General features: G+C 42.0%; 1 protein-coding gene across 1 annotated transcript in view; it reads right to left on the bottom strand.

Moving 5' to 3' along the window:
• Window positions 1–333: 333 nt before the first annotated feature.
• TTLL11 (tubulin tyrosine ligase like 11) overlaps window positions 334–15,021 on the bottom strand; it is a gene marked incomplete at its 5' end in the record, with an annotated part of 52,100 nt that continues 37,412 nt past the window's right edge. Inside the window, 3 exons of the mRNA XM_082327595.1 lie at window positions 334–754; window positions 6,388–6,494; window positions 8,915–9,172. Of these exons, the coding sequence (XP_082183721.1) occupies window positions 465–754; window positions 6,388–6,494; window positions 8,915–9,172 (655 nt within the window). The 3' untranslated portion in view covers window positions 334–464. The remainder of the gene's footprint in view (window positions 755–6,387; window positions 6,495–8,914; window positions 9,173–15,021) is intronic.

The following is a 15,021-nucleotide window of genomic DNA, read 5'->3' as shown; positions in this document are numbered from 1 at the left end:
AAACGTAATTCCAAGTTTCAGTTTTCCAAAGTCCACAACGGGTATTTGGGACTGCAGCTCCCCTTACTTGGTTTCCACGATACATCCAGTGCGTACAAATGTAATTCCTTCGATATGCGCGTGCCTCTCGATCGGTGCAGCCCATCCCATGATGCTGGTTATCATCCCACTGTGTTTTGGTCCTTGTCTTCACCGGTGCTCTTCTTTACGCTCAGGATGAAAGCACAGTTTGTCACCTGAGGTGTACTGTAGGTCCAACGGAGAGGTAAATAAATAGCCGTCGCCAGGATCGTTATTTGAGAATGGGAGCTTGCAGTAGACTTTTTGAAGAGCATAAATTAAAAAAGCTGAAATAAATAATTGTGACTACCAGATGAAGGAATTCAAGAGTCCGTCTCTCCTCCTGCAGTACACGTACGTATCTGAGGATTAATTCTCAGTTCTGTCCTGGTGAATTAGCACCGTTAATAGCGATGATTTCTATAATCTGCAAATTTACTAGCCGCAGCCGTGCGATTCAGGAGGGGTGCATGTGCAGCTGGCGTAAGGCGAAGTCCGTCTGTCTGACAAGGAACTACTGCACTTCGGCGCTCCACGATCCCGCGGCCGCAAACCAGGCGCTTTTCATCCAGGGCAGCCAGATGATACTCACAAAACTCGATCAGCGACGCCACTTGCTCGTGAAGTGGGAGCGACTTGTATTTCTTCTGAGCCAGGCAGAAGAAAGCTTCGACAAAGGCTTGCAAACACATTCCTGCAAGGAAAAGGTGTTCATAGGAGATTCATAGCACAGTGTTCTCTAGCAAACGGCATTCTTTAAACGTAATATCTCATTTCTTTAGCACCGAGGTCGAATGTGTATGCGTTGGGTGTGGACACGTACAGTTGTGTTAGTTAACATCTTTTAATTTAAACAGCAGCCATCTAGAATGCTCACTAGGCAAAGAAATTGCCTGTCCTTCAAAAACCAAATGACAAGGTTTTATTTGCGTGTAACACACACATGAGCTGGTTTAGTCTGTCGGCACAGGGTAAGCCAGGCTGGCTTACGGACGGGGGATACCCCCCATCACTGGGGCTACTTCTGGTTTTACAGACACCGGCCTGAGCAGCACCTGGCATCCAGAGCCAAGCTGGTACAGCAACAACCCATTTTAAGGTATTGTAAAATTAAATTGATGTAATATCAGCCTCGATTTCTGCTGCCTCAAATATTAAGTTGAAACCCAAATCAGACACACAGTAACATATTAAGCTTCAAGGAAAACAATCCACCTGGAGAGAAAAACAAGTTTGTATCGGCAACTGAATTGGGTCATTTAAACCTTGTATTTTTAGAGATGGACAAAAGTTCAAATGTAGAACTACTGAAACAGCATGGCGTTTCAGTCTGTAGCACTATGAAGATAACCCCATTACCGAGCATCACCTTATCGCAGAAGGGCGTTTATTCGAAGCGTTGCTTTCCCTCCGCAGAGACCGCGCGCGGTACGAATCCTCAGCCTCCCTTCGGAAGGCGAAGGGGCCATGTTCTCCGCCATACCCAGTAACTCCACAATGGGAGTTTTGTTTCAGCCGAATGAAAAACAAAACAGCTGACGTGTGTGCGAAGGGAAAGTGGTGCGGTGCCAAAAAATTTCTCTGCTGTAAGAAAACTCCCTGCTCTGCCCCTCCACAAACAAAAGTACCCCGCAGAAACCGCACGCTGCAAACAGACTCTTCAGGTGCCGGTCGATCACATCTTACTAATAACACATTACCACAGCCGATGGAAAGAGGGGCTCCACGTTAACGCTAATTATGGTATTTAAGACCTTGAAGTAATACCTACTTTAATTCTTAATTAAGAAGCCACGCCACAATTGGTTTTGCAGAATGCCAGCAACAAGGCACAGTTATAGCTGCTTTGTGCTGTAACTGGCTCTCCCAGTTTGAACATACACTTAAGAAGATTATTTTAGGATGAGATGTTGACAGGTTTGGGTTTTTTAACTTAATGTTGGCTTCTTGATGCTGCAGGAAAGGCACCTTTTCAAAATATTACAATTACATTCTGAAGTATGATTTCTCTCAACTAAGACTGCAGCTGGGGTCGCTTAGGATCTTGGCTGTAAAATAGCTTGCAAAGGAATTGTTGGGTTATCTGAAAGCAGCAGCTGCCAGCTCAGGAAATTATTTTATCAGTCACGGCGAGCTGCAGGCAGGGAAAGCACCTTGGGTAGCACACACACTTTCTCCCCCGTGAGGGACACTCATCTGAAGCATTAAATGAAAAGTTAGAAGCTGCTGTTTTACCACCGCAGCAATAGTTTCTGTATCGGTTAGAGCTGGAAGTGGGCCAAACGCAAAGCCAACAGGAATGGTTGGGGTTTTGCGTTTTAACACCTAGAAAACATCTGGTTCATTGCAACTCTCAACAAATCTCTTAATTTCTGAAAGCCTGAAGATTCACTTGCATGTCTATTATTTTTGCTAGTGAAAGTCTATCAGCTCACCACATAAAGAACTTACACCCACACTGAAACGCTAAATGCAAATACTCAAATTTTACATGCCTGTGAAACTAAGGTGACCCTAACCTACCTAAAGTAGTATGGGAGTTCACACACAACGGACCATTCTATCTTTGTACCTTCATTTGCTCCCTTCTGATCTTAGGCCTGGATTTACTCCTTCTGTCAGCCATGGGAACAGTCTGCTTCACTTGTTCGCCTTTTGCCTTATCTGACTTCATCTGCACAGACTCTACAGGATATTATAGGATACCGATGTTCAAGCGAAACAAAATACTACTTATCATCTATTTCATACAAATAAAAACTTCATTAACATTTCTGAAGCAAGTTCGATATTCAAAAAACGCTTATATACAAATAATTGTACTGCTGTCATGCCCGACCACACTCTCACAAATTATGATGTGTATCACTGCTTCTTGATGTTTATGCAGGAGAGAACTCCAGATGTATTTGACGGGGGTGGGATAACAAATAAAAAAGTCAGTCTCAACTTCGAGACTTTTGATTCTTCTATTTTAGCATTTTTTAAAAAAAGATGCAGGATTAGATACACTGATGTCCATGTTCAGCTCCTTATATAAAAATATATTTTGAACCAATTTCTGGGAAGATGCCAGCTGCGGCTGTGACCAGCATGCTGCCTTAACCGGCGGCATCGAGGTGGATTTCTCTGCCCCACACTGACTGAAATGGCACCTTGAGAATCCTCTTTGCCACGGGGAGCAGTGCTATGAAACCTTCCAGAATAACCCAGCTGCTGTTCCCCTGCTATAAATGGCTCCAAAAAAATCATGGCAGGAACAACTTCTTCTTGTTGAGATGGGAATATTAGCGCAATTGAAATTATTAAACATTTTACAAAAGCTATGGAAAAGTTGCCAAATTTATAGACTTAAGTTCCTATAGAAATGTCACAGCAATTTTAGAAATTACATTATCTATTAAATGGTGTATTTAGGCCATTAATGTAACAAGAAAATAATCCCTGAACATTGCTATTTGATAGATGAATGTCTCAGATCTAAAAGTGTGACCGAAGCAGATGGGGAGGTAATTCACTACTGAAGGCTAGGTTGGGTGTTTGTTTCTCTAGCAAATTATACGAGGTTTTCTTGTTTATTCATTTTCAACAGGTTTTCTTCATAAATGTCTATAACAAACTCAGAAACTCATTGCGAGCACCCCTCAAAATGATATCTAAAATACATGGATCAGGTGCTCACGAAGCTTTTAAAAATGCCTTACGCAAATACGATTTCTTTAGCCAGAGAAACACTCTTTGTTCTTAATTATTTCACTGAGAACTGCAAACCTTCCTTCTCACTAATAAGGCTGAGCACATAATAGGAACGTCGATATTCTGGCACCTTCCAGTGTCTCATCTTCCGACCGAAGAACCGAACGCCCTATTGCTGTTATTAACCTCCCGCTTTTTGCGGAGGGCAGATTCTCAGGCTGTACAGCCCAGAAGGCTAGTGCCCACCCCCAGGCAAACCTAAGAACGCAGGAAAAGACAACAACAGAATGCAGACTGTGACCGTTTGAAGCAAAAATGCTTGAAGACCAACATTTACAAGTTTATTTTTACAAATAGTTGCCTCATACATAGGGACCTTGGACAAATAACAAGACTTAAAACACATCCCATTTTTAAAGCAAAGACTGAAGATTATAGCTGGCCTGCACAGTAGGGATTTTTAGATCTGGGCTCCTCGTGCAACGCTCTGCTGCCCCAGTCATGTCTACTATATGAACACCTCCATAATATTTCAGAAATATTTATGCAGCAAATGTTTGCTTTAAAAACCTAAGTCCATCAGATGACAGTCAACAGAAGGAACCCATTGCTGATGTTCAGTCATCACCTGTTCTCACAAGCAAGTAATTTTCTTTAGCAACCTCAGGCAAACATGCAAATGCAATTTGTATTAAGTAGCAGAAAACGGAGCATCCTGTATTACCTCCAGCCTCTGGCACTGCCAAGTCCTTTACAGGTTGGACCAGATGGTCCTCAAGGTCCCTTCCAACCTGGTATTCTATGATCTATAATGCTGCAGCAATAGTGTGCTACCACTTAGGAAAAAAATATATATTCAAACATTTAGAAAAACGAGGTTTGAAGAGGTTTTTTGTTGAGAGAAATCTTTTCTAAACTTCAACACAGAAAATATTTACATCAGAAAGTTATCTCACTGATCTGCACGTACAAAGTCGGCTCTGGGCTCCAAGGGTTATCAGTGCGGATCCGAAGCCGTTATAGCCATTTCTCACTGTGGGGCAAGTAATTACATCGAAGAACGTCTGCCCTTTAGCGTGAGCAGAAAATAAGACCCAAACTCACAAAAGAAGAAAACACTGACATTTCAATTCGTTTGTTTTCCTTTGAAAGGAATTATGAAAAATCTGTCTTATAAGCCCAAGAAGCGAATGTGGACAAACTCCACCGTGGGTACAGGCAAACAGAAGACAGTTTGGAACTGCGGCCTGAACAATGTGATTTATACAGTCGGGATTTGGGCAAGATGAAACTGATTTTCATGCTTATGTATAAATCCAGAAAAAATAACCACACGATGTAATCAAATTTTAAACAGAAAACCAAAGACATGGATGGAATGCTCCCTCTGCTTATTAAATTGTGAGGGATTTCTTGTAATAGCTTAATAGTCTAGATGCAACTCTGTAATAAGAGAGTATTTATATTCATTTTTGCAACCACTCAACTGCACTATCAAGAAGATATGTGATGGTAACACAGTAAATCACAAAGAAGCTGGGAATAAGATTACGCAGTTTAATAAAGATTTTCCTTTTGGCTTTAAAACTGTAGAAAATCCGTACTGCTGTTTAGCAAACAACTTCCCAGAGCCTCTGTTCTTGGATAAGATCTTTAAGTGCTGTATTTCAATTTAAATGCGTATTCCTAAGTTAGGAGTAAATAACTCGGATGACTGACGTGCAGCGTTCCTCCAGAGGCCGTTGGGTGGGACGGACGCCGGCTGGCACGCCGGGGCACGGACCCGGCCCCTCCTGCAGCAGGTGAAGCTGAAGGCAAGCAGTCAGAGGACAAGTGAACCCTTGGTGGGGTAGATGAATTTCGTATAAAAGCCATCCAGCCATTCTGCGTACACGCTTACACTGAGCATTACAATCCAAGTTGGATGTAAAAAAGTTTAAAGGTGATTTCACTGGCTCATGCTGCTGTATGAACAACCAGGAGCAAGGGGTGCTTGTAGCAAAAAGCACAGCTACTCAGCCTTAGGAGCCTGTTTAACAGCCGAGCACTGTGCGAGTTTGGGCAGAAGCCTCTTCTCCTTCCCATGCCTATCACAAAGACAGCGAAGATGAAAGAAGGGAGTATACTGTTGGGCGGGGAAAGGAAAAGTAATACAGGTAGTTTTGTCCGTCCCCAAAGTAGCCTTTTTGGGGAAGAGAATTAAATCAAAAAGAGAAGCTAAGCATATTTATTTCTACCTCCTGCACAGCTTTTGTTTGGTTGGTTTTTGCTAGACCATGTAAGCTACTCTAATAGGGACACACCTTAGACTGTAATTAAGTTGGAGGTTCCATGGGGAATGTTTGTAAACGCTTCTCTGCAAACAGCAACAAGAATTACGAATGCAAAATTGCAGCCATAAAAAGAGGCTTGCAGAAGACTTGTTCCAATAAATAAATTGAAAACTGAGTGATCTATTCTACAGATAAAGGGAAACTGCCATGGAACTAACAGAAGAATTTGTGTGTGTGTACGTGCCTCAGATGGACGTGCCGTGTTCCCATGGTTTTTACTGAACGTTTCAGGTGTGCTTGAGCTACCAAAACTACAAAAAAGCAGCTTCCATAGTCTTCAAATACACAATAGTGTTACCTGATTCTTTGTGGTCGATTCCCATGCTGTTCCACCTTCTCGTGATATCAATATATAAGATATCTACAGAAGCCATTGAAAAATTGCTGTTACTCAGTTTGCAGTTTCTGTTAAAAATAGATAAAATAAAGAAAAAAAAAATCTGATTACCTCCAAACTTCTGAGTTAGGAAAAATTCTGCAAGGGCATCTGAGAGAACAGTGGGAGAAAAGTTCATCCATGTCATATGTAGACACCCGCTGTAACACGCTTAGTCTAATGAAACACATAGAGCAGACAGCAAACAAACCAGCGCTCATTAAGTGTACACATCTGAAATGGCGAAGGCCCTGAATTTGTCACGTGCAGAACATCTCCTGGATGTACCCCGTCCCGCTGCCCGTTCAGGGCACGCAGGTACCGCTGCCAGAAGCGGCTCTGGGCAGGAGGAGCGGCCCGCTGCCACGCACGCATCTGGCTCTGATTTGCACGTGCAATCTCACGTCAATCTCTAGCCACAAAAAGGCAGCAGGTCAGACAACAGATTAACTGCTTTATTTTGGTTTTGCAACAAAGCAGAAAAAAAAAAAAAGAAGAAAACCCTGAATATTTCAATTAAAAATACGAGTTGACCGTTACACACAGCTTTCTCCCAGGCTATTGCTAGTACTCTTTCTGAGAACGGAATCAACCGGTACATCGCGAAAGCCAACACAAATCTGCACAGACTATCTACGCGAGGCAGAGTCTGCACAAAGAAATACTCTTAGATTTGATCCTATTTGAAAAGGGTTGGAGGAAAGCTTTCAGGCACAGAATTACTTCGTCATGCCTGAACACTGAACAGATTTACCCTGTGCGTTGCTGAACACTGCACGGAAAACAGCAGCATCTCTGGATGCAGCTCGGGCACTTGGTGATAAGCAGATGTGGGAGATCTGACACTTGTGTGGTCTGAGCCTGCAGCGTTGACCAGTATATGAGAACTGGCCTTCTGTCCAGGATTTCCAGATGTCTGGCAGCCTGGCTGGAACGAGTGCATATGCCAAAGAGCTGGCCTAAATTTCTAGCCAGAAAGGAAAAAAAAAAAAAAAACAACACAAAACAAACCCAAAACCAAACAACAAAAAACAACCCCCCAGATAATTTAGAAGACTCTTACTCTTTAGTAGCCTAAGCAGAGCTCCCTTAAAACAGAGAGTTAAGATCTGGCCTAGATAGTCCCCAAAAAAATCATAGGCAGCATCCAAGCAAGGACTTGAGCCACGCTCGGCATTTCCCTTTCAGTTATTTTTTTAGAATGAAGGAATTATTGAAGGGGAACAGATTTGATTAGCTAACAGTTGAGTGGATAGTCTCTGCAACCACTTGCCCACACACCCACACAAAATCACACTTGTGTAACATTTTATTCTCGAAAAGTGATACAGCACACGTCTTGGAAACATGACCTTAGTTCTGAAATGAGTCGTAATGACAGCATTTCAGAAAAGGGCCGTAGCGTTGGTATAGATCCTCTGGGAAAAAATAAAGAAAATATTTGCCAATATTAAAAAGTTTAATTTAACATGCGTTAGGAAATTGCAAACACTATTTCACTGAGATAAGGCAATTTATTTTAATATTCTTAAAAGAAAATGTTGGCGTTTACTCTGCGTTCCTCTGACAAGTGCCAAATTAAGGCTGGACTAAACAATAGAAAATACAGAACTGGAAACAATCCTGTACTGGTCTGTGGATAGAGCAGATGCCTTCAGTCATTTTCTATATATCGTAATGTGTATAAATCAAATTGTTTATGTTCATTCCTGAATGCTAAATGCATCTGCATAGAAACAGGGTCTGTATTTTTAAGAGTACATCTGCTGCTGCTTATTTTGTTTGTCATTGTCAATGAAAGACAGAAAACGAGATATTTCTACCGTGACTAGAACAGATATATCCATAAAAAACAATGGAAAAAGCCTCACAAATAAAAAGTATGTGAAAAAATAAATCGAGTTCCTTGCCACTGCAAGTTGCAATCTCACAGTGCAAATCCTGGGTGCCCGGTGCATCAGCCACTGGCACGCGCCGCCCCCTCCGGCGGCCCGGGCCGCGGCCGTGCCCCCGGCCGGCAGAAGCAGAGCTCAAGTGACCCAGTTTCGGCTGGCGCGTTCTCACCATGCTGTTCCTGCCGCTTGCTAGGGACGTGACATGGTGACTAAGACTGCAAATAGCATCGCCCGAAGTACCACTGATCTGCTGTGGAATAAAGACCCAGGTTCCTACTAGCCACAGTTTCATAGGTCAGGTATTTTGGGAGCTTGGAATGATAAAAATATATCTATTTTATAAAAAAAACCCACAGTGGTTCCATGGAACTTGTGGGGAAAAGTTTCTTTAGAAGGCATTACCAAACCTACAAGCGTTACCACTGCTAGGGCCTGCTTTTATTCAACAAAACTTAAGATAAGCACGGGGAGAGCAGTGCTACCCCATAGGATCGGGAATGTCTAACTTCTTCCCTACGCTTTAAGCAATTCCTAAAGAAATTCACCTTACTAACCTTATAAATGTTCGGAAACCTGTGGGCCCCAACTTTGTCGTCCCTTTTACACCAAGAAATCGGATGAAGAGTGCAGCCACCCTGTCCACAAGTCGCAGGTAGTTAAACTGCTTCGCGTACTTGGGAAACACTTGCTTGAGGCAAAGGGAGGGGAGGCCAGCCTCCGGGCTCCGGCCGCCGTCGCGCTCCGGCCTCTCTGCCGGTCCTGCGTCCAACAGCTCTTCGCTTGCTTCCGACACGGGCTCCAAAGTCTGACACCTGTAGCACATAAAATAATTGCATCTTATGTTAACCTTAGTCTTCCAAGATTCAATATGCTGTCTTTCGGGATTCTTTTTAATTATAAAACATCGTTTTATGAGATCTTTACAATAACGAACAATCAAGAACAAATACTAAGGTTCCCTAGAGCAGAAATCATGTTACAGGAGTATTTAAAAGCATAGCGAGCAGACCGTTCTCTGATGCCAGAAATAACGCCTATAAATACGATTGCCAAAGAGACGCCACCGTTACCAGGTTAATTGTGAGAGCTGCCGTTAACTCGTAACCCCCCTTGAAATGACCAGGAGTTGGGCACGATCATACCATTTTTCTGTAAGTTTTGAAATCTTGTTTTATACTAAACTGTTCCTTTCTCAACATCTTGGGCTTGCCACCCCAGGCAGGTGAGAGCGGGCGCCTGGTCACCGCAGCACCGCGCGGCTGCCCTGCCCCTGCGCGGTTCTCTTCACACCGACCCTCGGCTGTTGTATCCTAGGGAGAGGCCAGCAAGTTGCTATGCGGGTATTAAATGACAACAAATTCCAGCTGCGTACCTTCGGGGCACTGCCCAAGCTGCAGAAACAGGTGGAAAACATTACCAGTGTTCAGAAATTCAGGGGGATGGCCATCAATCCAGCTACAAAATTATAAAAATGAGTACTTTTTGAAAAGACGAGTGATTTTAGGACCTCAAAATTACGACAATTTAAGACGTTACGTTGTCCACATGGCTCTTCAGCATTTTCTGAAAATCATATTCCCTTAAATTTATTTCATATAAAACATTCCAAAACGGCAACGCTGACAACAAGTAGTCACTTCTGAAAATCTTGTTCAAGGTATGCATTTCAACCTTCCCCCCAGAACACAGAAATTGTTTTTCTCGACGTAGAGCCGTTGTGATGCTGTAGAACATCCATATTCCTTTCAAAAGGTCTTTACAACCTCACGGGGGGTAAGGGGCTAGCTTCTTCCACACGGACGAGGAAGCACCAGATAGGAACTGCACCTTGGTGTTATCAGCATCGAACAAATACAGGTGTGTAGAAAAAAAGACGAGTTTCATGGAATTTCATGGAATATTTCATGGGAAATGCTTAGAGACTGTAACAATCTAATGATATTTAAACTTATTTTCTAATAATGATTAGAAGCTTTTACCTTCCCTAATCAGTAAGGTACAAAACGTACAGCGAGATATATTTGCAAAGGAGAAATCCTAACACTACACTCAGAAGCAACACGGTTCACGTAAATGCGCGCTGGCGCTACTCAGAAGACAATTTCTGTGCAATCCCATTATTTTTTCTTCAAGTCCTCTGTGCATGCTGTCAAAATACATTATTTCATCTTCATTGTCGTTGCCAAATTCCCTAAATAAAGCTGATCGAGATAATGATGTTCTGAAATAAATGTTACATGTTTATTCAGCGTGACATATTGTTACTTTTTTTCCGTGTTTGACATATCTAGAGAAAATTCAAGATTGCTATTCTCGTAAGTTCAGAAAGTCTGATAGCTGATAGTAATTATTTGGCATGCACTAAGCATATGCAGGTTTTCATTTTCTTTTCAGTCATTTTTCTAAGTACCCATCATCAAGAATAAGTATAATTCACACTAGGTACTAAAAAAATTAGTGCTTTTACTACATTGATCTTTTGTGTTCCTGAGCAGATTTAGTGTCCTTCAGAAAGTTCTGTTCCAGCGGAGGATAACAATCAACATAGTTATTATCCACCCACAGCGCTGTAAAATTTATTAAGTCAAATCTACAGTAAATCTGTACCTTCCGACTTCGACTGCAAGAGGCAGCAGATTTCCTTAGCCCTCGTGCAACCACCCTGTCGTCAGTCATCCATAACAAATATCCCCAGGGGATTTGTAGCCTCTCGTTTCTACTAAATTTCCCTGAAAGACATTAATCCATTGCCACACTGCGTCCCCTTGCAGTACAGAAGACTTCCAAGTTATATTTTTAACTTCTGCTGAGAGGCATGTTGAAAATAAGTGTATGGCAACTGTACGACAAAGGGCCCGTACAGACAAAAATAGCAATAATCGCCAAAAAAGATTTGTAATAAATATGAATTAAATTGCGATCTCTAATTTCTAAATGACCTCTTTGGGGCCAAGTTTTCAACCCTGCTTGCATCTGGGCTCTGAACTCGTTCACACCTCCAGCCGCTACCGTCAAGCGGCAGCAGCTCACCGTCGCTGCGGCCCTGCCCAAACTGTGACCAGCGACGCCGCTGCTCGGTGCGGCCCCGAGGCTGGGAACTGCTCCCCGCACCAAAGGCCAGCGCCAAGCTTATTCTGATGAACTTTGAACGTTAGCAGAGGCTGCAACAGTTCTTTGTAAAAAGCATCCGTGTTCAGCCTCTTCTGGCGTTCAGGCACTCGCAACCCCCAGGCCATTGCTGCTTAGATGGGGCTGTCGCGCCGTGATTCACAAAGCGCCTATTCTTCTAAGACTATTGTTACAAACTCCTAAAATAATGGTACGTCGTTTGTATCCACACCTACATTCATCGATATTGAGCACCTGTAAATGTGATCATTTTTTGAGATAAAAGATTCTAAAAAAGTCCTTAAAAAAAAAAAAAATCTTAGGTAATGTTCCTCTTTGCCGCAGATAGCAAAGTACAAAAATAATGTTATTTTTGTCTTTAGTTAAGTAAAGCTTATAGTAATAAATTATTAGTTTTGTTCTTTCTCATGTAAGACTGGATGGTGGTTTCACTGCCATCGAGTACCCTCTGGCTGCCAAAAGGGCAAGAGTATGTAGAGCCAAGAAACAATAAGCATGCAGGCTTCTATTTTTAATCTTAAAAGGTCTGTTCATGAATTTAAACATTCCAGTCTTCAGCCAGTTGAACTAGACCTTGACCAAACGTGAAACCTTGTACTCAGTAGAACAGAAGGTTGTGTTGTTTGTAACATAACTCTTGTTTTAATGACGCCTGGAAGCCCTGAACTCTTTCTCATTCTAAATTCAAGAGTGTTTTCGATTGTACATTATTCATTCATCATTAATGTTTTCACTTAAAGAAATATAAAGCTTTACTTTAAAAGATGCCAGCAGAGCGGAGGAAGCTTCATTAGGTTTCATTTTTTACAGAACATCCTGAAGACACCGTTGAAGGGATCAGCTTCAGGCAAGTTCATTATAGCCCCAGGGCTCCTTGGTGCCTGCGCTGGAGTCTTGTCCGTCCACTCTGCGTTACGGAGGTTCGACTTGTGGAACAACGGCTCGCAGCGCAGTCTTCATCTGCAGATCCGCACCTCCTTCCCGCTGAACCAACGCTGCCTGGAACTCCTCGGGAAGTACAGCAGTTCAAAAGAGGTTTTGTTCAGCCTTTCATTTTTCAACCCCCATCCTCAAAAGAAACGTGAGATGGCCATGAAGAGAACACCCAAACCACAGCGGCAAACAAATACCCGACAGACACATCACTGCTGGGAGCCGCAGAAGGCTCTGTCTCCCTGATTGAGGCGGAACGGACACAGTCAAATTATTAAACAGGAATATGTTTAGTTTGTATTAGGGTCACAGAACATTGTGTTTGCAGGAAAAAAAACGTATTATGGTCAAAGAAAAAATATTGTTGCATATAATAAAGCAGAAGCTCTAAATTACCACCTAGAATTTCCTTCTTCCGCTCCTTTCTGTGGAAAGCTTTGCTACAGCTGCCTTTGAGGTCACGGATAAAAACTCAAAACCAGCTTCCCATTTCAAACTTTTACTGAAATAGCTCTTGAAACCATATTTCATATTAGAAAAGTATTTTTTAAATAAAACCAGCTTTTTTTGTATGCTACTGCATGTCTCCTTCCTTTCCACTTACACATTGGGAAAGTCTATAAAATATTTAAATCAGAACAAGAAAACTTAATTCTAATCTTTACTGCCAAATCTTGTACATCCATTAAGTAAAAAAAGAGAATATACTTCTTAATTTGCTTTTACAGGTTATTGCTTTTATAAAGTTTAATGATTTGCTTTCATTCATTAGCTTCCCTCCCTCCTCCAAGATTTCCTTAGGTTGCCTTTTCTAATGCAAAAGACCTTAATTAATTTGATCATATAATTTGACTTACAGTGAAAGCTGTATTTTGCACTTTTAATAAAACAAAGAATTTCTGAAACAAACCTGCGCAAGAGCTTCTCCGTATCTGTAAACCTGAACTGATGCATAGACTTGCCCGTTCTGCACGCCCACCTTAGCTGCAAGCATTTACACTGACTGTAGTCCCAGTGTAATTCTCCCTTGCTACCACAGACGCTACTTCAATAAAAGTTTATTTTCTGTAGATCTACTCAGCACACTTGTATGCACCCAATCTCAGTCTGGTCTCAACACGACTAATTAAGAAAAACTGCCTCGCTAGGTATATTAGAGCCAGACTCGGTATCTATAAAATCAGAATTTTACTGTCATCTGCACATTTTTGCAAGGAAACAGAGCACAACGGATTTTTTGCCCCAGCGCTAGATAAATTACGCTCGCTTGCAATGCACCATTACATTTCTTCTGTGTCTCGCTGCCATCTGCCATCGCCACACCATAAGGGCGAGCGGATGACATAACTCCCCAAGGGTCACGCAATCAAAGACCGGCGTAAGCATTGGCAGTAGAGCTACAAAGAGCAGAAATACAGCTCAAAGTCCAGCGACAAGGAAAATGTAAGGGGGATTTTCACCTCCATTTCCACCATTAATTTATCAGTCAATTGGAAAATGCAGAAGTACACATTTTCGTAGTGCGACCTGTCAGATGCAAAGGGTCACTAAAAACTCCTACGCGTATTTACCACCCAGATCTTTCTTACTCCCAAAAGCGACTTCCAAGAACCATCATCCATACTGTGTCGTTCGGGGCGTCACCGTGGGAGGCCGGGTACAACACAGCGTTCTCAGGGTGCGCCCCAGTCTGCCCGAAAACCTTGCAAAACGTCCGCGGACAAGGGCTGCAGCGAAGTCGTGGGGAAGGGATCGGAAACTCCAAAATGCTGAAGCAAATCTCCAGAAAGAGAAACTTGCCCAGGCTTCCTCCGTTGGCCCCCTTCTCCCGGGATTTCCCCAGGCCAGGGGAGGAGAAGAAAGCTGAGCCCCCCCCTTTAAAGCTGCTCCTTAGAATTAATTGGTTTGACTGACACAGCTGCGTCAGGCTAAATGAATGAAAGGTCAAATGTAAGGTAATGCTTAGGTTGCCATACAGAATAAAAGCAAAGCTTAATTTACATACTAATGTCTGACCTCGATACATTAATTTCTCTAATTCTGCAGCTCATGACCGATCTCTCTTTAGAAATGATCAACTGTGGAGACAATATTAACTGCATCTTTAAAAAAGAATTTCAATTTTAATAAAGCTTATGGAAATGACATCTAAGACTACTTATCTTTTATACATGATTACTAATTTATTAATGTTTCCTCCATCTATGTTTTATCCCTTCCATTCTGACCGGCCTTAATCTTTATGCAAATACAAGTTGCTAAGGGACAAACAAATTTGCAACTACTAATTAAAGGCTTCAGAATTCCCAATATTTTGTATACTTGTATATAAAATTCAACTGTCAAGTTCAGAGTAAAATTAGGTAAGAATTGCAATATTAATATTTCTAAGAATGCTCACTTGATATATTTAACATTCAGGGCATTGCTAGAAGTAAAAATTAAGCAATTTTTGTATCAGCTGACAACTGCTTACCTAATAAAAGAAAATACTATGTTCTGAATTCTGAAGCTATAATTATTCCCTCAGCTGAGCCGCTATTCTCAAAGCAAGGACTACGTTAACATAGTTAAAAGCAGAGAATATTTTGCACGACAC

Source organism: Platalea leucorodia, assembly GCF_965183815.1.
Source record: "Platalea leucorodia genome assembly, chromosome: 15".
Classification (NCBI taxonomy): domain Eukaryota; kingdom Metazoa; phylum Chordata; class Aves; order Pelecaniformes; family Threskiornithidae; genus Platalea; species Platalea leucorodia.
This window is presented reverse-complemented; position numbering and strand designations above follow the sequence as displayed.